This window comes from Pipra filicauda, unplaced genomic scaffold (genome assembly GCF_003945595.2).
Source record: "Pipra filicauda isolate LSUMZ 115617 unplaced genomic scaffold, ASM394559v2 scaffold6_size6359152_pilon, whole genome shotgun sequence".
Taxonomy (NCBI): Eukaryota; Metazoa; Chordata; class Aves; order Passeriformes; family Pipridae; genus Pipra; species Pipra filicauda.
In genome coordinates, this window is record NW_024104865.1 from 10,208 (window position 1) to 33,362 (window position 23,155).

Consider the following 23,155-nt stretch of genomic DNA (forward strand, 5'->3'; position numbering starts at 1 on the left):
TCTGGTATTCTTAAATCTCTTAATATTTTGCAATCATAATATTTTCTTTTAATGCTTCTAAAGTTTAAGTGATTCACATTCTCTACTGTTTTTACTGTTTTCACTCTTTTTTTTTTTTTTTAATTTACCAGTCCATGTGGATTATTTGATGCTATGGCATGAAATGACAGATCAACATTTACCCTGAATTGGGTAATCACCTGAAAAAAAAAACCCAAAGAAACAGGATATAGATCTAAATCCCTCTTAAAGATTAAGAATAAGGAAAAATATAGCAGAGTAAATGCAGATCCCAAGCATCCTCTCTGAAAAGCCACTGAAAAGCCACTAAGAAGCAAGCAGTGTCTGTTTTCCCTCCTGATTTGGGGAGTTCATGGTTGTGCATTCTGTGAACATGGGGTATGAGACCCTGGTCCTCAAGAGCCAGCCTTAAATTCTCCTCAACCTCAGTGTAGTTTGTAGCAGAGTTGAAATTACTAGTTGTTGTCTTACAAGACGAGTGTATTTGGAAAAATAAAGTGTTGTTCCTTCTCATTTTGTATCAGTCGCTTTGTAAAAAGCTTTCTTGCATGTGTATCTGTGGTTTGCTTTTCCTAATAAAAGAGCCTGAGTAGAAAGGATACCCCAAATGACATGTGAGTAACAAAATTCACAGTTTTTTGCTCACCTTCTGATAAAGGCAAAGGCATTTCCTGCCATTTTTATAGTTCTGGTGAACTGAAAACAGAAACAGAGGTGGGGGAAGAAGAAAAGTCCTTTTGTATTACAATTAAAATGCTGAATTCAACTGTTTTCTTGGAAAGCTAATGTGAGCTCTGTGTGGGGTCAGATACAGGTCCACACCAGTGTTCTAATACCTCTTTATTTTTCTCTACTTTGTGTCTGAACTCAAATTGAAACCAATAAGATTTGGACACTCCTCTGAGGCTGGGACCTGGGCTGAGGAAATGAAGAAATGGGAAATTGAAGTTATAACTTCTTAAGGCTATTCAACCAAGAAGAGTAGAGGAAATAGGAGAAAAGTGGCCTGGAGACCAGGAGAAATGTTGGGGTGTATGCAAGGAGATGGATAACCACAAAGGCCACAGAAATTTGGCTGCTTCTGGCTCAGCTTGACCTAAGGACCTGTCAGTCAGCCCCATGCCAGCAAATTCCCATCGTGTGAGACTTTCTTGAACCTTGAATAGGCTTTATGTCTTTGCAGTGGCCTGGAAGGTGGGTGTTATTGCTGGTAAGTGCTGTGCCAGTTCACTGGAACCTGCTCTCTCCCCTCTCTGTGCTTTGTTGCTGAAGAGTTTGCACAGTTGAGGTCTTTCTTTTTGTGTGTGTGTTAAATCTCTACTGTTAATCTCCTTGGTGGATTTGAGAAAGAAAAGGACAAGTTTAAAAATGCTCTTCTGACTCCAGATTCCAGTTTCCTGTTGATACAGCTGTGTGTTTTCTACTGGATGGCTCTGTAAACAGACAGTTTAACCCTTCAATTCTTGCAGTTGTGTTGCTTCAGCATCACTAGTTTGTCTTCTGAAAGAAAATTTCCCCTCTTGCTTCTGTCCAGAGCATTCTTTTTTTTCCTCTTTCTTCTTTTTGCACATCCTCACGCATTTCACATCCTGCTGTGATTTACCACTTTACTCAAAAAGAACAGGATTTCCTTGTGCCTTTGGTGAGAAAACGTCTCTCCTTTACAACCCCCATTTTCTAGTGTTGTGTTTGTGGAGGGAAAAGTAATTACACCTTCTAAGTTTAATTTACAGTAATTAAAATTTAATATTCAAATTCCCTGGCAAGAGCACCAGCAGAAAACCAATGCACCAGAATTCTCCATAAAAAATTTTTAGTGTATGAGATGAGAACTCAGCTTAGCATAAATTACATGCCAGGGTGTTTCAGCCTTTCATACCATAACAAAATCTTCATCTGTTATTGTTTTAATTCTGGTACTGAGTCTGTTTTCATTTTGCTTGAATTGATGGCATGGTGGCATCACACCTATCGATGAGGACCTGGTTGCATCTGGCTGTGCCACCCTGGGTGAAACCTCTCTGCTATTGAAGCTACAAGTATATCCAGCCTGAGGAATATGCTGACTGCCAGATTATTGTTCCTCTTATCAGAACAAAATGGAGAAACCTTTTCTTTTTGTCTGAAGTAGATGGTTTCAAGGTGCTCAGCTGTGGTGTTCCACCATATTTGAACTCCTCCAGACACATCTGAAAGTCATATTCAGAAAAATTCATATGCTACAAACTGAATACTGATTTTTCTATGGGTGCATAGATAGAAATTTTTTCTTCCCAGGCACAGCACCAGGAAAGCCCTGGATGTATAGTCCTTTAAACGGCTCTAGTATTCCTATCTCTCCCTATCCATACTGATATCTTCATAGGGGAACTCTCTTGGGATCTCTCTTGCCCTTATTCCCTGGCTGCCATCTCCCTTGATGGCAGCTGCATGTTCCTCCATGGTCTGGGCAGTTCACAGTCTTCAAGGTTTGTTTCTTGTAGCCAAAGAAGTGTTATCATCCCTGTTCTGCAGACATAGAGAGGCTAAAAGCTGAGTTCAAGCACCAAAGTCATGCACTAGTCTTCCAATATAGCGTTTACCTTCTCTCCCTTTAGTTGCCTCAAATTTAGATATTTTATCTGGAGTAATCGAGTCTTCTGTGTGGTCAGTGCAATGATCCCCTCAGCTGTCAGCAGAGAGGGGACCAGGGTTTGCACCTAGCAGCTTTGAGCACAGCTTGTTGCTCAGAGGAGCTGAGAAGAGTGAGGTTTTTTACATATCATTTCATCAGTGCCAAAGATTCCATTGATCTACTACTGAGTGTCTCACAAATGTAGTAAAGGCTTATAACCACACTTGCAATCTTCTACAGCACTACACAGTTCCAGGGACTTGTTCCAGGAAATTTTTGAAGTCAATGTCCATAAACATTTGACTGCCAGAGGTTTTAGTTGTTGACTAGCTCAAATTAATTTGACTGTGCAAATCATCTTTCATTAGCATAAATATTCTTTTAAGGCATTGCTATTTCAGTGATGCTGCTCTGCCTGTCATTTATCCTTTGCAGTGACTATGAGAAGTGAACAAGATGCATCCATGTGCAATAACAGTGTGGTTATGTGGTCTACGTTAGAAAAGGAACTTCTCTTAAGGAACTGTCAAAAACAGCTGTCAAAAACAAGCTGCTTCCATTGGTTCCTTTTAGTAGTCTTATTTGTAACTGTGTCTTACTGTATGGGTGCCTCCAGGTCCCAGTCAAAACTGATTTACTCTCCTCCTCTCTCCATCTACTATCCAGTGACAAGCTGAAAGAGCTGGGGTTGTTCAGCCTGGAAAAGAGAAGGCTCCATGGAAGTCTCATTAGGACCTTCCAGTACTTATAAAAGCAGTACTTATAAAAAAGTACTTATAAAAAAGTACTTATAAAAAAGATAGTGATAGGACAAGGGGTAACAGTTTTAAACCAGGAGAGATTTAGGTCAGATATTAGGAAGAAATCTTTTACTGTGAGGTGTGCAGTGACACAGGTTGCCCAGAACAATTGTGGATGCCCCATCCTTGGAAATGTTCAAGATCAGGCTGGATGGGACTCTGAGCAACCTGGTCTAGTGGATTCTTGCCTTTTCTGGGGGAAAGCTGGTCTGATATCCTCTCAGTTATGTAAGAACTGAGTAGTTTCTAAATTCACCTTAATAGCATGAATTGACCCTCAAATAGCTGTGTGCCCCAAAACTTTGCCCTCCTGATAGACTTGTCTTGAAAGCAGAATTTTCTTTTCCTTTCTTAAGAAATGAAAGGTTTGTTTGTGTTTGGGCCTGCAGCTTACATGAAGTTAATGACAGCATTAAGAAGATTAATAACATGTAAAACCAGTTCATGGTTTTACATGTCTTATTAGATGCTCTCTTTGGAATTACAGTGCTGGTGTTTATTTGTAGCATGATCCCCAGATAGGTTTAAATCTCTTACGGAGAACTTTCTTGTCTCAGATAGGTGCCAGCTTTAAGGGATTAGTTTCATACTAGATGGCATTCAGTCTGTGGATTCTGATGTCCTTTTGCATGTCCATTAGGATCAGGTACTGTATGGCATTTCACACCTGTCTATCACCAAGCCTGAGTTGGGGAGCTGGGTAAGAATATCACTAGATCTCAGTTTCCCAGATATCAAAGGAAAAGGATGCTTCTTTACAACATTCTCCTTTTTGGTAGACCACAAACTAAACTACTTGTGTGGGCTTGTCACTTCTAACAGTTCATACAAAACTCAGGAGTGTCCTGGATCTGATACATATGGTGATAAGTACATTGAGTATCCTCAATTTGCTGTCTCCACCTTTCTGCTTACAAAACCTGTACTCTGATCTACCTCGGTGTCTCAACTATCATCTAGAAAAGTTAACAAATTACAGATTTGTTTACTGTTCTTTTCCATTCATAGCCTCAGGCCAATGATGGTCTCCAACATCATTTTTGCGAAGGGTCATTGTGTACATGGTTTGGCAAGCAGTGTCGCTGCTCCACATGTTGAGCTAGTAAATTTCTTCAGATAGGCTGGGCTTGTTCCAGGGATTTAGGCAGATAAGCTCAGCAAAGCTTGGGAAAAGGAGGCCTCTAGCTAATCACCACACTCCTGCTAAATTATCTCACCATAAAATTGGCAAGGTCGCTTGTGCTGATCTCAGTTTAACTTCTAATATGAGCTTACAGCAATTCATCATTTCTCTAGCTTATGGATCACCATGTTTCTGGCTTGTTGCCTACATGGTGTGCATGGGCACAGACTCCCTTCCAACCAGGTTCTGTACATTTGAACTCATGCAGAGCTTGCAGTTACATTTCTATTGAATTTACTGGTTTCATTTAAAAGTTCTTAGTCTGTTTCTGCATGTCTCGTGTGTTCTTGTTTTTTGGATTTTGCTTTCTAAGTCAAAAGCAAAAATGCTCAGAAGTGTGTGCTTAGCATTCAGTTGCTTGCTTCTCTTTTTAGACATCAGGTATCACTGCTACAAAGGACTTCGGATTTCCTTTTTAAGAACCTTTTTGGCACATTCTAAAGTACAGGGAGAAAATCTTCCAGGGGGATTTTAAAAGGCAGTTGCTTGACTTTGGTAACCTGTGATATGGCTAAAAGCTTGATATCAGCTTTAGGAAGAAAACAGATTAGGAAGATAATGTCTCTCCAGGGAATTCAATACTTCAGTTCCTTGAGGATGTGATTTAAAGCAGCATCTGCTCTGTGCTGTGTAGCATTTTATACTTTCCTTCAGATCCCTGAACTGAAGATTTTTTGGATATGTGTCTATTTGTGTGACTCAGTTTATAGCACTCAAGAGAAATGTCAAGGGAATACTGTCTAGGATCTTGAAAGAGAGGCAGATGGGACTTATGTGGCATCCCACCCTTAAGGAGAAGAAAACACACGAGATTTTTAGATGCTCATGGTTGAAAGGAATGAAAAAAGTTAGAGGGTCCACAAAAGTTCACAAATTTTTATTAGTAAATTACACACTTGGCCTGGAAATTGATATAAGTAAGTCTCTGTTCTCCCAGTGTAAACACATGGCAGTGTGTTTTGGATAAAGGGGTAGGGTGAAAGGGAAGGGAGAAAGAGAGAGATACGGATTAAAGAGGGTGAGAAAGAGAGAAAGGAAGAGTCCTGTTGATCCAGCTGCTGGGATGCCCAGGGTTCTGAGGGGAACGTATGCCTGTGCTTCATGGGAGTACCATTTTATAGATAAGTTTTTCCTGCCCTGGAGATAAGTTTCTCACTTTCTGTGTAAATTAGTTATCATGCACAGTCTGTTTTTCTAGACCTTTATGGAAATGAGTCAGGGGGTTTTGGGGGTCTTTGGTCGTCTTGATGCCCCATACAGTCTGTGCCCACTTCTCAATCAGATGCTCAAAGAGTTTGATGAGGAAACCGGTATAAGGTGTTCAGTTCCTTTTTGCTCTTTGTGATAACATGGGGACGCCAGTTATCTCATGTTTGTGGTTCATCGCTCACCCTGCCTTTACCATGTAATATGACTTTAACTCACAGAGAGGTTTTGTGGTTTGTCTTCTGACTATGTGAGTTTTTAGAGATTTCTAGACACCTGGTACTTTTTCAGAACATCAGTTCAATTTGTTGCTGTCTGGATGTATCCTATTGTCTTCAACTTCTTTTTCCCTTCCTTAATTTAAATACTAATTCATTTGGTCTTCGGAAGTTAATCTGTTCCTTCTCAGAGGATCTCACTGTATATCAGCTGAATTTTTCACAAAAAAGACGTGAAAGTATCACAAACTGAGCTGAGCTATGGTGGAGACCAAGGTGAAAGACTCGGCCTTGCGAGCACAACACAGCAATGAAGCGGATAGGGTTTGGCATTGCTGGTACTTAGAATTGCAGTATTGCCATTAGTCTTTCTCCCTGCTTGGTGTATGATCCAATCTGATGATACCCCTCTCCTACTCTGGGTTTCAGTGCTTTCCTGATTTGGTTATCTAGAAAAAGCCTCAGGCACTAACCAGGTTCTGGTTGAACATTTAGATTCCATGATTCTGTGAAGAAAAACTGCTTCCCTCACAGAAGTGTGGCCAGACCATATTCAGATCAGATGACCAGTGTGGCAGGTATTGATGTGAATGCCTTTGTTTCAAGTGTACAAATGCTGATTTACCGGTCTCTCTGAGCACACAGAACTAACTCGCTTCAGATGCTACAAGAAACACTTGCCATGATTTTGCCTGGCAAAGGCTAAGATAACATATATCATTTCAAGCAGGATCATAATGTTCTGCAATCAGACTCTGAATTAGTGTCAGGTCCTCCTAAAGTATGCAGGAGTCTGGCATCTTCTGTTGGCCCTAAGGATATTGCTGACCTATATGTCTTCCAAGTGCATTCTCTGTCTGACAGATCTCATAAAATACTGTAAGCTACAGTTACCAAAATATGCCATGCTTGGCACAAAAATATCCTTTCATGATAGGACTCTGTATCTGGAAATGCTGCTGTTTATTCAGATAAGTTGTAGGTTCCATCTGTTTTTTACTTAACCACAGGGATGTAGCAATGCAAAGACTGCTCATCATTGAGAGTCTTGAGGTGGCTTTGATATGATACAACACTGTATTAAATGGCAGCTATGTTTTTTTGGATGAAGCCATGTGTGCCATGTGTTCCAAAGGGGCCATTAAAGCAGCAGTAGCAGTAGCAGTAGCAGCAGCGTCTCTTTCCTTCTGTTATCTCAAAATCTTCCAGCTACAAAACCAGACTTCTGGTAGGATTCCTGTTATCAGATAAAATAATAATTAGTGCCAAATAGCTTTTTTGGCCGTTCTTAAGACAGGAGAGAGGATGGATTAGAACAACAGAATTCTTTTGTCTGTACTAAATGTACCTTTTAACAAATAGATTAGTTTTTATTCCCTGAGCCAGAACCAGACTTTAGGTAGCACAACGCAGGACTCAACTGATGAGGACATCTTGTTGGTCATTTCAGTTTACAGGCATATTCTCTGTGTGGTTTTGGCAAGGTGTGCATTCACAGTCTGCCAGTAATGCTGATTGTTTGTGCTTCCTGGGGGTCTTAATGCAACAGAAAAGGATGGAGAATTCAGAGCCTCCTGGATGATCTGTCTCAGTGATGCCTTTCTCTTCTAGTAAAGAAGTTACCTTCCTGATGTTCAGACTGAACTTCCTCAACTCTATTTTTGTGGCTGCTGCCCATTGTATACCCTCTGCTACCACTGGGAAGAGTGGCCTTATAGTAGATCACCTGTTAACCTCTTTGTCAGACTAACAAAGCCCAGCTCCCTCAATGTGTCCTCTCCTTTTGATCTCTGACCATCTTGGTTGCCATCCTCTAGACTGACAACTCCTAGATATGCCATTGGCAGTGAGGATTCAAAACTATAGTCCAGGAAATTAATCTATTGATATCTCACCAAGACCAGATTCTTTTCCATACTCCATCCAAACAATTTAATGCTTGCAAAATGAAAGCAAATAACTAGCCCTTAGTATGGATTTCAACAGGGAAGAAACTTTGATAGTTGGAAAATAAAATAATCAACTCAGAAAGGTAAAACTGGAGGAAATAGCTGTGGAAACTTGATATGGAGGGGAAATTGCTATTTAAAGGAAATAGAGGTCAAGCATACTGTTTCCGATTTCAGAATTTAAATGACAATGAAATTTAAAAATGAAAAGTTATAAGTCAAAATTCTCTGCATTGGAACAGAAACAGAAAATTGTTGATACTTGAAAATGTAGATTTCTATTTTTATTAGAAAAAATCATGGAAACCAAGATAATTTAGAAAAATACCATGAAATCTGTGCTGTTCTCACCATAGGGGGAAAAACTACAAACAAACAAACAAACAAGTAGAGCTTGATAATTTTTTTTTTTATTTTTTTTGCTCAGCTTGGAACAGAGTTTCCCCAAGAGGGTAAGAGGACAAAAAGCGTCTTCCTTTTGATTTCAAGGCCATGACTGAAAAATAGAAGATAAGCAAATGCAGATTATTTGCAAAGTAAAACCTCTGCCACAGCAGTTTGCTCTTATCTGGCAGCTGGAACTCATACTTTTGTTACCCGGCTCGTGGCTGCTATATCAATGTCTTGTACTGTACAGTTTTAGGATGGTTTGTAACTCTAGGACCTTGTAAGTTCCCCATGCACTTTTCCTTTCCTAAAACTGAGGTCTGCCTGCTTGTTCCTTCTGGAGACTTTTCTCGTTCCTCCAGATGTTCCCTGTTACTTTTCAAACTCCAGTTCAAGCCTGTTTCATGGGATGAGCTCATTAGATGCACAAACCAAACACTTGCAACTCGAGACATTAAAATGTTCTTAGAGCACAAAACTGTGTTGTTTAATATCTTGATTTGTTGGGTCCATGGTGGCAGTGTCAATCCGTTAATGATGCCCAAACATTTTTAGGCCACTCTATTCTAAGTGTTGCTTCTACTGGGACAACACTTACAAAACATCAGGTTGCATTCTAACAGAGAAGTTTTTTCCCTCCGCACACTCCATGGAAAAATAAGAAGAAAATGTGAGGCCACACTGAGTTTGCCAGTATAAGCAATTTTTTTGGCAAAGAGATGAATGTATGTAATCTTTACTCTGTAATTGTCTAAACTGAATTAGAAAAGACTATTCCAAATATCTGTCTACATTCTTCCCACAGATACATTTCCCAAAATAAAGTTATGGGAAGCTGGTTGTTCATCATTCATGAATCCACAGAAATATAACAGTTGACTCACTGTGGATATTTTATTTTGTTAGGCTATTGAATGTTTTGCTTCATGCAGAATGTTCCTTTCTGCTCAACCTACCATACACAGCAAGAATAAATCCAGCTGGCACCTGACATCTTTAAAACTGTCTTATGTTTTCTGGATTCAGACTCTGTTATTTCACAATCTGTTCTGGACATTTCATGTCTGGGATTAATTTTAATGAAGTATCTAGAACCTCATGAATACTCTGGGAACGCTGAGCCCTGAATAATCATATTTTCCATTACGTGTCCTGCAGAATCTGATTTATATCTCTGTCTTGATGCTAGCTCACTTATCACTAGTATTAACTTGTGACAGTTTATGAGCATTCATGGGGACTTAGGGATTTGTAGCAAGAGTTTAACAGTGAGGAAGTCCTGATGGTACTGTGATTACCACTGATCTCGCTGTAAGAACTGGCCCTCTGTCAACCCATCTGTTTTGGGTATAAAAACAATGCAAATATTCAGCAATATTCAGCACAGAAGTTTCAGCTGAGAAAAATCAAGAACAAACTTCTACCCTGAGGGCCTGATTTAAGCCCACTGATGTAAGCCAGGTCCTGATTTTCATTGCCAATATGCCCACCTCTCTGACACACATTATGAGTTTTTAACCTCTGTGAGTTCTGGGATGAAACTAAGCAATCTCTACACTTGCCCAGAAATACAACTGAGGGATGAAAGAGTATGTGGCTTTATTTAATAGATTAATTATATTTAATTTTGTCCTTTTGTTTTTTACTTCTTTATTGAGCTCCAGATGCTTTATTCTCCTGGGAATATGCTATATCAGGTTAGTGTTTGCAACTCTGGGAATGTGCATGTCAGTCTCCTAGGGTACCTTTTAAAGTAATTTTGGATAGTGGGAACATTTGGGGTGGTTCTTGGAACCGGAGTTGGCTCTACAGGCGTTTTTGCTTGTGCTGTCTCGACAGTTCAGCCAGCAGGTGGAACCAGGGGAAAGCAGATGTGCTGTATGCACAAATGCTCAGCCCTTTCCTGGGAGATTCATCCCAAGGTGTCTGATTAAAATTGTGTTTTTAACTTCATTGTTCACGTTTAGGATAGTCAAAGAGCAAAAAAAAAAAGTTATTTCTAAAAAATGACAGGTTGACGCTGTCAGACCTTGGTGCACAAACTCCCACCAGCTTGGGTCAGCCTGCAAATCAGCTGATTTCATCACACAGTAGTAAAGAGGATGTTTTAATAAAATTTCCTCACTGACCATTTTCACTTGTGAATATGTCAGAGATAGACAACAGGGGATAATCCAGATCACATCGTATCCCTCCATCAACGACATCTGGCATTTGCTCAAAAGGCAGCATCAGAAATGTAGGCTAAAAATATTCCTTTAATGTGTTCTACTGTGGGAAATTAAATGTAGTGCACCCAGTGGCATGTGCCCTGCAAAACACAGCCTGGGCAGCTCAGAGTGAATTAACAAGTCCATCTTGGAGATCAAATTACCACCAAAGAGAAAGCAGTAGGAGGTGATAAAGTGCTAAGGTTTCTGGTAATGTGGAACTACTTCCCCAGCTCTGTCAACAGCCAGAGGAATCAAATTTAAAGTCATTGTCCTTTCTGAACTTCTTTCCATCAATAAACTGGAGGGAAACAACATCAATGTCTTCTCCTTACCTTAACCCAGTTGATCCTGATGAGAAAAATACTTGAAAGGAAAATGTTTTAAATGTAAGATCTTGAAGGACTGAAACAGTGAAATCAATACATGAGTGCATTTTTAAACATCTGTACAAATTGGAAGAAAAAGAATATATTGTGATGCATGTAGGGCTTTTCTGCTCTAAAGCAAAGGTGGAGACTCCTCTGGCACTGTGTAAAAGTGCTGCAATATATCTGCCTGGCTTGCAGTTTGGACTGTAATTTCAACACCATAGCTTGGTCTTTCCAGATTTTGAAACTAAAACATGATAAAAATTACAATATTTTCCAACAAATTGAAAATATACTTTACCAGGAGGTAGAATCTGCCGCTAAAATGCTACTATCCCTTTCATATCTTTAAACTTAGATAATAAAACTCATGGCTATTAAAAATATTGTGTTTGTGGCTATGGGTAATTTTTTATTTCTCCTTCTCTCCTTTTCAATGTGAACACAGAAATTACTTATAAATTGTTGCTAGCAATCTGCTCTGTAGATGCATAAAGAAAGTAATTTTGGAGCTTGCCAAGCATAAATCAGGAGTGACTTTAATAGGGAGTTATCAAGCATGGCAGCATGAGAAAGGCTTCATCTTGTTTTAATGAGAATGGGCTTGTACCTCCAAAAGCAGCAAAATTAGAACTCATGAATAACTTGTGGTGAAATATTTTCTCCTTGGCATCCAAGACAATAAATCTGCAGTCTCCAAGATTGAAGAATAATTAAATAAAATAGGTTAATTACCAGTACTTGCAAAAATTAATTTCCTACCAGGCACGTTCTTTTATCTTTCTGACATTTTAAAATAAACTTGTCAAATGCCCACCACTGTGATTTTTTGTGTTAATTTTCCCTTTGCTCCTATTTTGGATTTCTTACAAAACCTTTGTTGTCCTATATGTTGTATTGACCCTAAATACATGATTCCTTAAACCTTAAATTACATGAGTGGGTTTTTTTGTTTACTTGTTTGACATTTTTTTTCTAGTTAGGGATGGCCATTGATGAAGGCCATTGGAGTGTGATTTCCTTTTGGTGGCACTTGTGGAAAGCGTTAGTCATGATGTCTTAACCAACATACTTATTAATAAGTAAGTCTATATCCCAAAATGTTCTGGGATATTGACATAGTAGGGCTGAATGACTTTTCCAAAGGTATTTAGATATTCCAGTGATGACAGCTGACCATGGAAAAGAGAAAGTCAGTAATTTTATAATTCTGCGGAATTGTTTCTTCCCTAGTTAAGTTATGAGGGACTTAGGAGGGGAGAAGAAGAGGTCCTGGAAGCTCTACATGTTGTGCACTTGTTAAAGTGCTCAATGGACAATAGTTTCCAAAGGTTTTGGTTGGGTGGTGATGGAGCCTAGGACATACTGCTGCTTCCATCACTCCATGTCTTCCCTATTGTAAAACTGAGGAGTCATAGTATTTTGATGCTTGTTCACACTGGTTATTTGAAGATGCTTATGCAGCCCACAGTATGTCCTCACAGAGCTTACTCAGCCATACCACTGGACATTTCAGCCAGCACATCCAAGAACAGGTAACCACTATAAGGACACTGGAAAGGCTTCCTTGGCCAGATCAGGCTTTAGACCTACAGGAAGGGCTGTTAAATAGTTAGTTCCAAATTCTTGTCTATCAAAAGCCACCAAAAGTCTCCCAGCTATCCAGTCCACTGTAAGAATTCAGCCCCAGTCCTTCATATATTAACTAAACCCACAGGAGTAGCAGGGTTCCTCTTTGCTGCGTGTTGGTTCACAGACGCTCTTATATCTACAGTGGGTATAAGCTGTTTGCTTGCTCTTGTTGACAATAGAAACAAGAGATGGGCAAGGGATTTACTTACAGGGTTGGGCCGTGACAATGGGCTTTTTAAATAGCTGTGTGACTTTTGTCTGTGCATCTGGATTTGATGATTAAGCACTTTCTTTTGATGATCAGTGACAAAGTAAATAGGTTTATTGCACTTGAGGAGGCCTCTCTTCTCAAGTGGCAGATTATTGCACCTACTCAAATCATTGTGATTAGAATGAAAAATCCTACTATTAAAAGGCCAGGGCTTTTCATCAATCTGAATGTTTCTCTTTTAACAACTCTGGCAGCATCAATGAGCCTTAAAGTGGGAGTAAATTATATTGGTATGTTTTAGTTTAAACATCACTTTAAAGGTGTTTTTAAGCCAACTTTAAGGCCAACTGTTTGTAAAGGAGGCCTTAATGGAATTGGGAATCATGCCCAGAGCAAACACGTTCTCTGTTTGGCAGTGATTAGTAATGTGTTCACAATTAACTAAATATAGGGTAACCAAATACTAAGGGACTTAAATGGACCTTCAGATAAAGCAGTAGCAGGTTTCGAAATGCACTTTATTAAAATCTGAGCCTGCTAACAAAGAAGCTGTAGAAGACAGTAAAGGGGCTTTGCAGAGATATCCTCATGGATAGTTCACTGACTGTGGGATCACAGTTCTTGGGGGTGACACAAAGTCTTGGGTTATGGCATTTTCTTTGTGGAGAGTTGTTGGAAAACCTTCTGTTTGAGACATCTGAAACTGCAAAGAGGACAAAACACTGGGGATATATAGTACAGCACAAGGAAGCCAGCAATAGATGGAATCGCCTTAGCAGTTTCTAGAGCCTGACTTTCCTTCTCGGAACTTTTTAGGATTACTCACTTATTCTTTGCAGCCCTCACACTTTGTCATTAGGAAGGGTTTCTAGGCCACAGGTACCAAAGCAGTGCTATGTTCTGGCTGCTGTTGACAGTATGTAAATACCCCTGTTTTTTTCTATACCTGAGCTGCTGTACCCTGCTTGACCCCCACAAACAGCTCAGGTTTTCTGTGCAGTGATACTCACAGAAAAGTTGCATCTTTGCTTTGCCACCACGCTGATTTGCACCCTTCCTGCACCACAGGTGTGGTTGGTGCTGTTAAATGTCATCCAGAGTTTGCTCTGTGAAGACTAGAGAGTGCGGAAGGCAGTGAACCTCTACTTTCTGTGGGTTTTTCAATGAATTAAGGGGTCCCAGTACTCCATGATCTCAGTGATAGTGACACCTGGATGTGTCTACTGCAGTCGCATCACTGTGTTACACAAAGTCCCTTTTCTACCTTTATTTACCTCAATTTTTTTATCTGATGATCAGATTTTGAATTAACATGAAGGCTAGTTTGTTGGTTTTTTTTGGTTTTTTTGTTTTTTTTTACTTATTTGCCAAGAAATGGAGATCAGGTAATGGAAACTTGGCAGTATTACCCTCCCCCTAAAAGTATTCCTTCCTTTCTCACCGTGGTGGTAAATATTTGTGCATGGCTAATGCGAAAAACACTAATGTTATGAAGCTTCACTCATCCAACTTACATGTGCCACAATGACTCCATGTAGGATAAAAGCACCTGCCAAAAGGAGTAGGTGGAAAATCACTGCAGAAATATCCCAGGTTTTTGACTGTGCGAGCCAGGGCAACATCATGGGAACTACAGTATGTGACCAGGAAGAGCCCACCGCTGACAGACCTAACAGCCTCATGGCTCAGAGAGCATTTCTGCTGAGCACCACAAGGCGATGAAGACTGGACACACCTCACACCTTCTTCTCATGTATCAGAGAGGTTTTGGTACATTCCTACACGGTGAGAGACCTCTGTTTAGAGAGAGAGGTCTAGAAGGGGCTGAGGGCCAGCAAAGTGGTGCCAGGCTGTTTGCATGGTGGTCCCAGTCACAGAGCATTTGCCCTCAGCTGGGGCTTGAAGAGTTTACAAGACAGCACCACCACAATTCCATGGCTCTTTGACATTTATTCTTTGGTTTCCTTACAGACCCATTAGAGCTGAGGGGACTTTAACTGAGGACTAATCACCACTGCTTTTGCAGCCTCCATTTCTCTGTAACGCTCTCCAAGCTGTGTTTCTCTGTTTGCAGGCCATTTCTCAGACTTCCATCACCACCATGGCCCCCACTGTCCCAGACACGACAGAGACCTACACACGGACCCAGTACTGCAAGTGGCCATGCGAGTGCCCCAGGTCCCCACCGCGGTGCTCCGTGGGCGTCAGCCTGGTCATGGACGGCTGTGACTGCTGCAAGACCTGTGCCAGGCAGCGTGGAGAGACCTGCACAGAGGCTGACACCTGTGATTTCCACAGGGGCTTGTACTGTGATTACAGCGGAGACAGACCTAGGTACGAAATAGGAGTATGTGCACGTAAGTGATGTACATATATTTTTGACTTAGATATACGCTGGCAGCTCCCCTCAGTCTGAGCAGTGGGTGAGGTTTATCTCGTTAGATTACTGACTGCACGCTCATCTACTCCTCCATGCATCATCTTCCATTCCATTGTATCTGTCTTTGTTCTCAGGGCAGGTGGCTCAATGGGAAATGACATCTGAATTCTTGCTCTTTGAGTTGGCTGCAGCCAAGAGCAAAGACCAAGCAGCACTGGGAGGTCTCCAGATGTGCAAGTAGATGATTCCATATTCCCTGCAACAGAAGGAGGTTCTGCAGTGGGTTAGAGATGAAGGAAGGGTAGGTGTGCAGCCGGATTTAAAGACAAGCAACGTAGGCATCTACATGAAAACGATGACATTAAGGGGATGCTTTTGGCATATTCCCTACCGTGGATCCTTTGAAAGGATAGCACGTGGTATCCTGTCAAGAGGGTCAGGAGTGGATCCTCTCCTATCAGAGCTTTTCAACAACAAATTGAGGTCTGAGCCTTAATTTTACAATGGTTACAGTCACATTAGCTGCCATGAGGCAGAAGGATTTCTTCCCGCCTATTGTAACAAACTCTTGGTTTCACGTGACTGGAATGTATTTACTCAAGCAGAGGAAAAAAAGTTAGGTAATGTTTCTTGTGCCAAGGATATGTTCACTTGTTCTGAGATCCAGAACATGAGAGTGAATCTGATTAGCTCATAAATGTCAGGAATTGCTGACAATCACTCCTCTGGGAAAGATTAAAAGTGAAAGAATCGCAAGCACAACCACACAGATTGCTGATCAGAAAGGCTGTTGACTATTTAGCAAGTTATTAGAATATATGGCCATGGCTTTAGGTACGTAAACAGGAAAAAGTCACTTAGAGGTAGGGTCTTCTAGGCTGGAACATAACTATGAATGATCTAAGAGGAAATCTAAAGGAAAAACAAGACCTGGAGGAGAGCTGATTGTGAGATGAATAGATAGAATAACTGATTCACAGAAGAGGAAAAAGATTACAAACTGTGGGCTTCCATAAATTTAAAACAGCAGAAGTCACACAAGGGGCAGGTCTGAACAGTGAAGCAGTTCAGGGAAGCTGACAGTTTCTCCCAGAAGTGATACTAGGTGTTGCTGTTCCTTAGCAGAAGGATAGAAAGTGTAGTAAGAAATGACCTTGGCTTTGCAGTAGCTCAGCTAGAAAAGAAATAAAAGGCATGCAAAAAGTGCAGTCTAACCAGATTTTTGGGGAATATGATCAAAATAACAAGAAGAGAAGTTACGTGCAAGGAGCTGTATGCTTAAACAGTGATTTTCAAGATTAGAAAAGATTAAGGTTAAGAAAAGAGGATATGAGATCATTGAAGTGTATTGTCTGGAGTATGTGGGAGGTCTGTAAGGGCAGGTTAGACAAACACTGTCAAGAATGACATCGTTTCAGCTGGCCCTGGGTTGGGAGAGGAAAACAGGCTTGATGTTGTCTCAAAGCTATCAGCCTTCCTAGAACTCTTTAAAGACCTTCACGTTGCTTCACATTTGTTTATTTATTTAAATACTTGCTTTCTTAGTTGGATATCTTTTGGTTTTTGCAGTCCTCCCATACATTACAGGCATTCAGTGTGTCTGTGGCAGCAGCACGGCGATGTATTAAGATTGAGCTCCAGATTTTCCAGTGAGGTCTGGAGAGATTCCCAGTCTATGCTTTATCATCCTTACTACCATGACAATATATTCCCTATTATGTGATATCTGTGATTCTATGGTGAGGGGCACTGTGGCATACAGAGCTGAGGGGAATGAGAGGTAGGTCTTTCCACGGTTAGGACTGAAGTGGGTTGTCTCTGGCTGCCAAAGAAACCTGTAGTCTTTCCCTTGCGTTCATCATCCAGGTAGATGCATAGGACAGGATCTGCTGACATGTTCTTTCTTGTACCCTGGGGCACATATAGGCTGCATCACCCCACTCTCAGCCCATCAGGTTCTGTCCTGATCACAGGGTGAGTGAAGGCTCATGTGAGTGGTACCTTGTTGGGTGTTGGGGACTAACTGCTGTGAGGAATTTGCTTTGCATATAGGTGTTATAGGTCTAGAGAACCTAGAGAATCCAGAGCATGTAGGTCTACGGAAACAATATAATACGTGGAAAAATAAAGATACTGAAAGAACTAGGAACTGGTTTTGGGAAAGGGAATGCAGTCAGACTGGGGGAAATTCAGGCTAGAAATTATCTGGATTGGCGTGCTGAGGTGTATCCCAGGATCTAACCTCCCAGACATGAAATAAGAACCTGCTGGGAGCCACTACAGCTCTCCTTTTGTTGTTGGATTTTCTCTGTACCAAAGCAGAGACAGCAGAGTGCTGAGCACACGTCCAGATGGGGAGTCAGGCATTGTGCACACGGGGCTGGGATTAGGGATGTGCTTCCAAATTGCTTAATTTCAGACTTAGTGAAGTTCTACATGAAGGCATTCAGCAACCCCTTTGTGTTTGGAAGTGTTCACATGGTGAGCCTCTTGGTGTAGGAGATTTGAAGAAGGCTGTTCTCATAGTGTGGGAGGGATATGCTGGTATGAAAACACCAGGAAATACAGCATTTTCTTGAATTGTTGTAGTCCATGTGAACACCTAGAGATATACCTGAATTCTTAGGTCCAGCACTAAGTGATATTTTTTCAATACAAAGACTGAAGCATTACCAAAATTGGAGCTGAGGATGAACTGGAGATCTAGATTTGTGCTTCAAATTCCAACAGCTCTTGTTTTGGTACAGAAGAAGGAATTTGTGTTTGATGTTTTCTTTCAGTCCATTCCAGAAATAGCCTTTGCAGAATTTTAATCCAGCATTTCAATTTGTGTTCCCCTGAAGCAGCCACATTGCTGCTCCATTTCCCACCAGACTTAAAACATAAGTGATCTGACCAGTGCGTGTGCACTGCCTCCATGTGACCAAACAAGAAACTAAACTTTGAATTTTCCATTGAAAGATTTCTGCCAGTGCTTCCATATAACTGGCCATAACTTTGAAACAAACAAAAAACCAAACACTGCTGTTTGAATCAATATGATTCCTGTCCTCGGGCAATCAAAATTCTTGAATTTTTTTTTTGTAACTTTGCTTAAAAAAATACACCAAATAATTATTTTCATGGCTTTATAATGTATACTTCATTTTCCTAGAAAACTATTCTGTGATAAAGTGAGTAGGATCCAGTTGCCTAAATTTAGGAATCCAGTGCCTTTTAGGTGCTCTTTTGCTACCTTGGTTGTCTTTCCCTCTCTGCTTCAGATGGGTACAAGTGTTGTGAAGAACTGTGTCATATATGTGACTCCATATAGTCCCCTCATATGTCTCTGAAAGCTTCAAATTTTGCTCATTATCTGTTTTAATTGCTTTGCTTGTTCCTACCATGAATAACTCCTACCACCATGCCATGAAATGATTTTTTAAGTAAGTATTTGTTGATAAAGCTTGTTTTATTTTCTAACTTATTTTTCCATTAAGCATTGAAAGATTCTCTTTTTTTGCTGTGATTTAGAATGAAAACAGTTTCCTAGATGGTGTGACTACCCCTGTCTCAGTATCACGCTGAACACATCGCCCTGCAGCACTGCCGTGTCTCCGTGTTGGCTCTGCCAGCCCAGGGATCAGATTGGTAAAGGAACACATCAGAGCTGCTTGTTGCCAGCATTATTTTAATGGTGCTCTGTGTGTCTTTCTCTCTTTTTCTTTCTTTCCAGAAATTGTTGGTGTAGGATGTGTCCTCAATGGAGTCAGGTATAAGAATGGGGAAGCGTTTCAGCCCAACTGCAAATACAACTGCACGTGCATTAACGGGGCTGTGGGCTGTATTCCCATGTGCACAAACTCACGTCCTCCCCTTGTCTGGTGCCCAAACCCAAAGCTGATTAAGATGGCAGGGAAGTGCTGCGAGCAGTGGGTTTGTGATGACTCCAGAAAAATCAGGAAGACGTCTCCACGTCACATCTCCTCTGCAGGTATGGAGGCAGTGAGACAGACTTCTCCTTTGCCATCAGGAAGCTGAAGACAGAATCTACAAGCAAAGTATCAGCTTGCACTGCCAGACCTGGCAGGTATCTAGTCTTTGTGTGAAGGAGGCACAGAGACTCCCACACAACATGTGCTGAAGAACAGGACAGGCAAACCCATGTGGTGTGCTCAAACTCCTTAGCAGCAATGTGGATATGGATGTCTTATCCTTGGAAGCATTCAAGGCCAGGTTGGATGGGGCCCTGAGCAACCTGATCTAGTGTGGCATCTCTGCCCATTACAGGGGAGTTGGATCAAAATGATCTTTAAGGCCCTTTTCAACCCAAACCATTCTATGATTCTATCATTATGAGATTCACCAAAGATGCTTGTGTAACCATTCTGTGATTCTGTGTGACAAAGCCCCCTTTGAAGCATCTGCTGGAACTTTGAAGATATCACAAGTCCTTTTTAATACTTCATCTTTTTTTTTTCAGTCGGTCCTCTGGGAAACAGATTGGGTTCAGTTTAACTTGGGACTGAGGCTTTCTGTCTGGGTCATATTGCTTTGGTAGTGCAATTTTAAAGCCCCTGTATCTTAGTAGTCTCAAACTTATATAACACCTTGAAAACAATTATTGTGGTGGAAGTTTCATTGCCAGACGGGCTAAATTGTCTTTGTGTTAGTATAGCTTTTCATCAGTTCTGGACTGATGATATTACTGAACTACCTATTTTGTGTATCACATAATGTGTCTTCTTTCCACACACGTTCGTAGCCCACTGCACAGAGGTGGTACCATTTGCCTCAAATATGGTTCCAAATGCTTAAGACGGACTCACCTTGCCATATGTCAAATTTATCCTCAAAATGCCCTGCAATGCAATGTATTACCATTAGCCACATTAGCTCCGTATTTTAGACTATCTCACAAAGCAAAGCTCAAGGAGATGTAGGATGCTTGTTGTAAACCAGGATTTTGTTTCCTTGGTGGTACAGGATTTTTTTCCCCCAGTCCTTGATCTATATTTTTACTGCACAAAACAAAGCTTCAATCTCCATTTTGTGGGTTAAACCCACCAGAGTTTAGCCCTCAATTCTGTCCCTAGTAGCTCTGAAATGTGATGCAGGTCCAAATTCAAAGCATCTGCTACTGAAACTGGCCTTATATCTTCATGGCCTTTGTCCCAAAATGGGCATAACAGAGCTTTGCTTGCCTGACTTTCCTCTTGTAAGTAGAATTCTTACAGAAATACGACTAGCATTTATTATGTTTAGTATAGTGATTAATATACTAATAAACATAACAGTGAGCAAGCTCAGTGCAGCAGTTTCTACTAGAGTTTTTCCTTTGGGATGTCCAATGAGCTGCAAAGCAGAGGGGACTTTGGCTGAGGCTGTGAAAGAACCTAAACTGGGGTTGTAGGCTGCTTTCAAAAGAGAGCCCACCCTTCTCCAAATGGCTACTGAGCTCTCTGTGGGCTATTCAAACTGCTCTTCCTCACAGTGAAAGACTGTGGCTGCTTCCCAAGCCCTCTGCCATCCAGCAGAGACTGTTGACCACTTTCTGCTACAGGGAATCAATTGAACGGGCTCAGAAATAAACCTTCATGGTGAGATCAAATCTCATCCCTTTTTTCCACCCGCTGGAACAAGCTTCTGTAATTATTTGTATTGTGGCAGCACCTGGGGGTCCCAGACAAGGACCTCCTTGTGCGAGGCTGTGAAGGGGAAGGAATAAAGAAATGAGCCCTGGCCCTGAGCGCTCACAGAGCTGGGGAGTCTGACACAAGTAGGTCAGCACAAAGGGGGTGGGATGAGGGGCTTCACAGGAATGCTGAGCCACTTCGCTGTAGTTTAATTATTTGGGTTAGTGGCCTGAATGTGTAATGAGCTGGGGAGAGGGTCTTTAATATGTGAAGCTGTCTTGGCTGAATAATGTGGGGTTAAACTGTCTCCACAGCCTATGAGGGAGAGGATGAAGCCTGGCAGAAGAACTGCATCGTTCACACCTCACCCTGGAGTCCCTGCTCAAAGACCTGTGGGCTGGGCATCTCCACCAGGATTTCCAACGACAACGACCAGTGCCGGCTCCTGAAGGAAAGCCGCCTGTGCAACATGAGACCCTGTGAGGTGGATATAACCCAGTACATCAAGGTGGGGAGTGTTTCTTTGTGTGCCCCTTCAGCTTTTGTTGTGCAGCTTTCAGGCCTCAGAGGGCTGCACTTCTACATGGACTTACTGTGCTGCACAGAGTTCCAAAATGTGTCCTCCCTGTGCTTCCACGTGCTGGTATGAAAACCTTGCCCTGAGAGCTTTAGCTGCAGCCAAAAGGTCATTGCAAAGAAGGCCAAGCAGAGCCTGCTGTGCGCAGTGGTGGCTTAGACAGACCTGTACTCATCTAGTGGAAAAGTAATGCTGAATGTCTGCTCGTGGCTGTGAACTCCATTTTGCAAGTATCCTACTGGGTTCATAGGTCTGAACATGTAAATCTGTCATGGCCTATAGGGATTCCTAACAGCTTCAAACCCTTTTAAATACAAGAATCATAGAATAGAATCATAGAATCATTGAAGCTGGAAAAGAAATCCAAGATGATCAAGTCCAACCTTCGACCAAATACCACTATGCCCACTAGACCACATTGTGAAATCCTATGTCTACTTGTTTTTGAACACTTCCATGGATGGTGATTCCTCCACTTTCCTGGGCAGCCTGTTCAATGCTTAACCACTCTCTCAACTAAGAAATTTTTCCTAATATCTAAGCTGAACCTCCCATGGAGTAATTTGAGGCCATTTCCCCTTGTCCTATCATTATTTACCTGGGAGAAGAGGCCAAGTCTGACTCTGTCACAACCTCCTTTCAGGTAGTTATAGAGAACAAGGTGAATTTTGTGTCCTACCTCATCACTCTCTACAACTATCTGAAAGGAATTTGTAGCCAGGTGGGGGGTGGTGTGTTCTCCCAGGTAACCAGCAGTAGGACAAGAGGGCACGGTCTTAAGCTGTACCAGGGGAGGTTTAGGTTGGATATTAGGAAGAAATTCTTTACAGACAGTAATAAAACATTGGAATGGACTACCCAGGGAGGTGATAGATTCACTGTCCCTGGAGGTTTTTAGGATGAGATTGGGTATGGCACTTAGTGGCATGGTCTGGTAACCATGGTGGTGTTGGATCAAGAGTTGGACTTGATGATCTCGGAGGTCTTTTCCAACCCTGTTGACTCTATGATTCTATGTCAGCATCGAATATTAACGTCTCTTTTTTTTATTTTCTTCTCTGATTTAGCCTGGAAAGAAGTGTTTGGCTGTCTACAGGGCCAATGAACCCATGAACTACACCATCTCAGGATGTGTGAGCAAAAGTCCATATAGACCCAAATATTGCGGCGTCTGCACAGACAACCGGTGCTGCACACCCTACAAGTCCAAGACTATTGAAGTGAGGTTTCAGTGCCCAGATGGAACTGAGTTTTCCTGGAAAATCATGTGGATCAATGCTTGTTTTTGCAATCTGAACTGCAGGAACCCCAATGACATCTTTGCCGACTTGGCTCATTACCACGATTACTCTGAAATCGCTAATTAAATTGGCTGAATGCTTGAATTGACCCATTGCTCTGATTTTACAGAGGTTTTAAAATAAAAGGAGAATTTTCATCCACTGCCAATGTACAATTTTTTTTCCTGAGGTAGGATGTTAAATATCCTTGTTTTGCCACACTGTTTTGGAGAGGTCTTGAACAAGCAGGATTTTTAACTCCAATAGATCTTCATCCATTAACAGCAGCCAGGAATTCCTTCATTCACTGATTCCAGGACTTAATGACAGCTATGTTGGCACTGCCATTTATCAGGCCAGCAGTTTAATTGCCCAAAGGAAAGAATAGTACACTAGTATGACAGCAAAATATACCTGTCAGTAGCTTAGACATGAGATTCAGACACTCTTTTTGTCATTTCTTGAACAGTGTTGTCTAAGATAGAAAATTGACATATATGT

General features: G+C 41.3%; 1 protein-coding gene across 3 annotated transcripts; it reads left to right on the top strand.

Annotated features, from left to right (window-relative positions):
• The first annotated feature begins 938 nt into the window (after positions 1–938).
• Positions 939–22,817, top strand: CCN4 (cellular communication network factor 4). 3 transcript variants are annotated; one of them, XM_039389082.1, is made up of 5 exons: positions 939–1,231; positions 14,877–15,159; positions 18,898–19,155; positions 21,112–21,305; positions 22,442–22,817. In XM_039389082.1, exons 1-5 carry the CDS (start codon positions 1,193–1,195, stop codon positions 22,739–22,741), a joined length of 1,074 nt encoding a protein of 357 aa, XP_039245016.1. In that variant the 5' UTR covers positions 939–1,192; the 3' UTR covers positions 22,742–22,817. The 3 variants fall into 3 exon arrangements, with proteins under 3 accessions (XP_039245016.1, XP_027567098.1, XP_027567097.1); XM_027711297.2 differs by having other exon boundaries at positions 939–1,215; positions 22,442–22,816; XM_027711296.2 differs by having other exon boundaries at positions 939–1,215; positions 14,877–15,136; positions 22,442–22,816.
• The last annotated feature ends 338 nt before the right edge of the window (positions 22,818–23,155 follow it).

What these genes read in the sequence shown, in the direction of transcription:
- CCN4 (XM_039389082.1), top strand. Translation starts at nt 1,193, where the DNA reads ATGTCTTTGCAGTGGCCTGGAAGGTGGGTGTTATTGCTG. An exon ending in ACGTCACATCTCCTCTGCAG is followed by an intron (nt 19,156 to 21,111) that starts GTATGGAGGCAG and finishes CTGTCTCCACAG; the next exon opens with CCTATGAGGGAGAGGATGAA. An exon ending in ATATAACCCAGTACATCAAG is followed by an intron (nt 21,306 to 22,441) that starts GTGGGGAGTGTT and finishes TCTCTGATTTAG; the next exon opens with CCTGGAAAGAAGTGTTTGGC.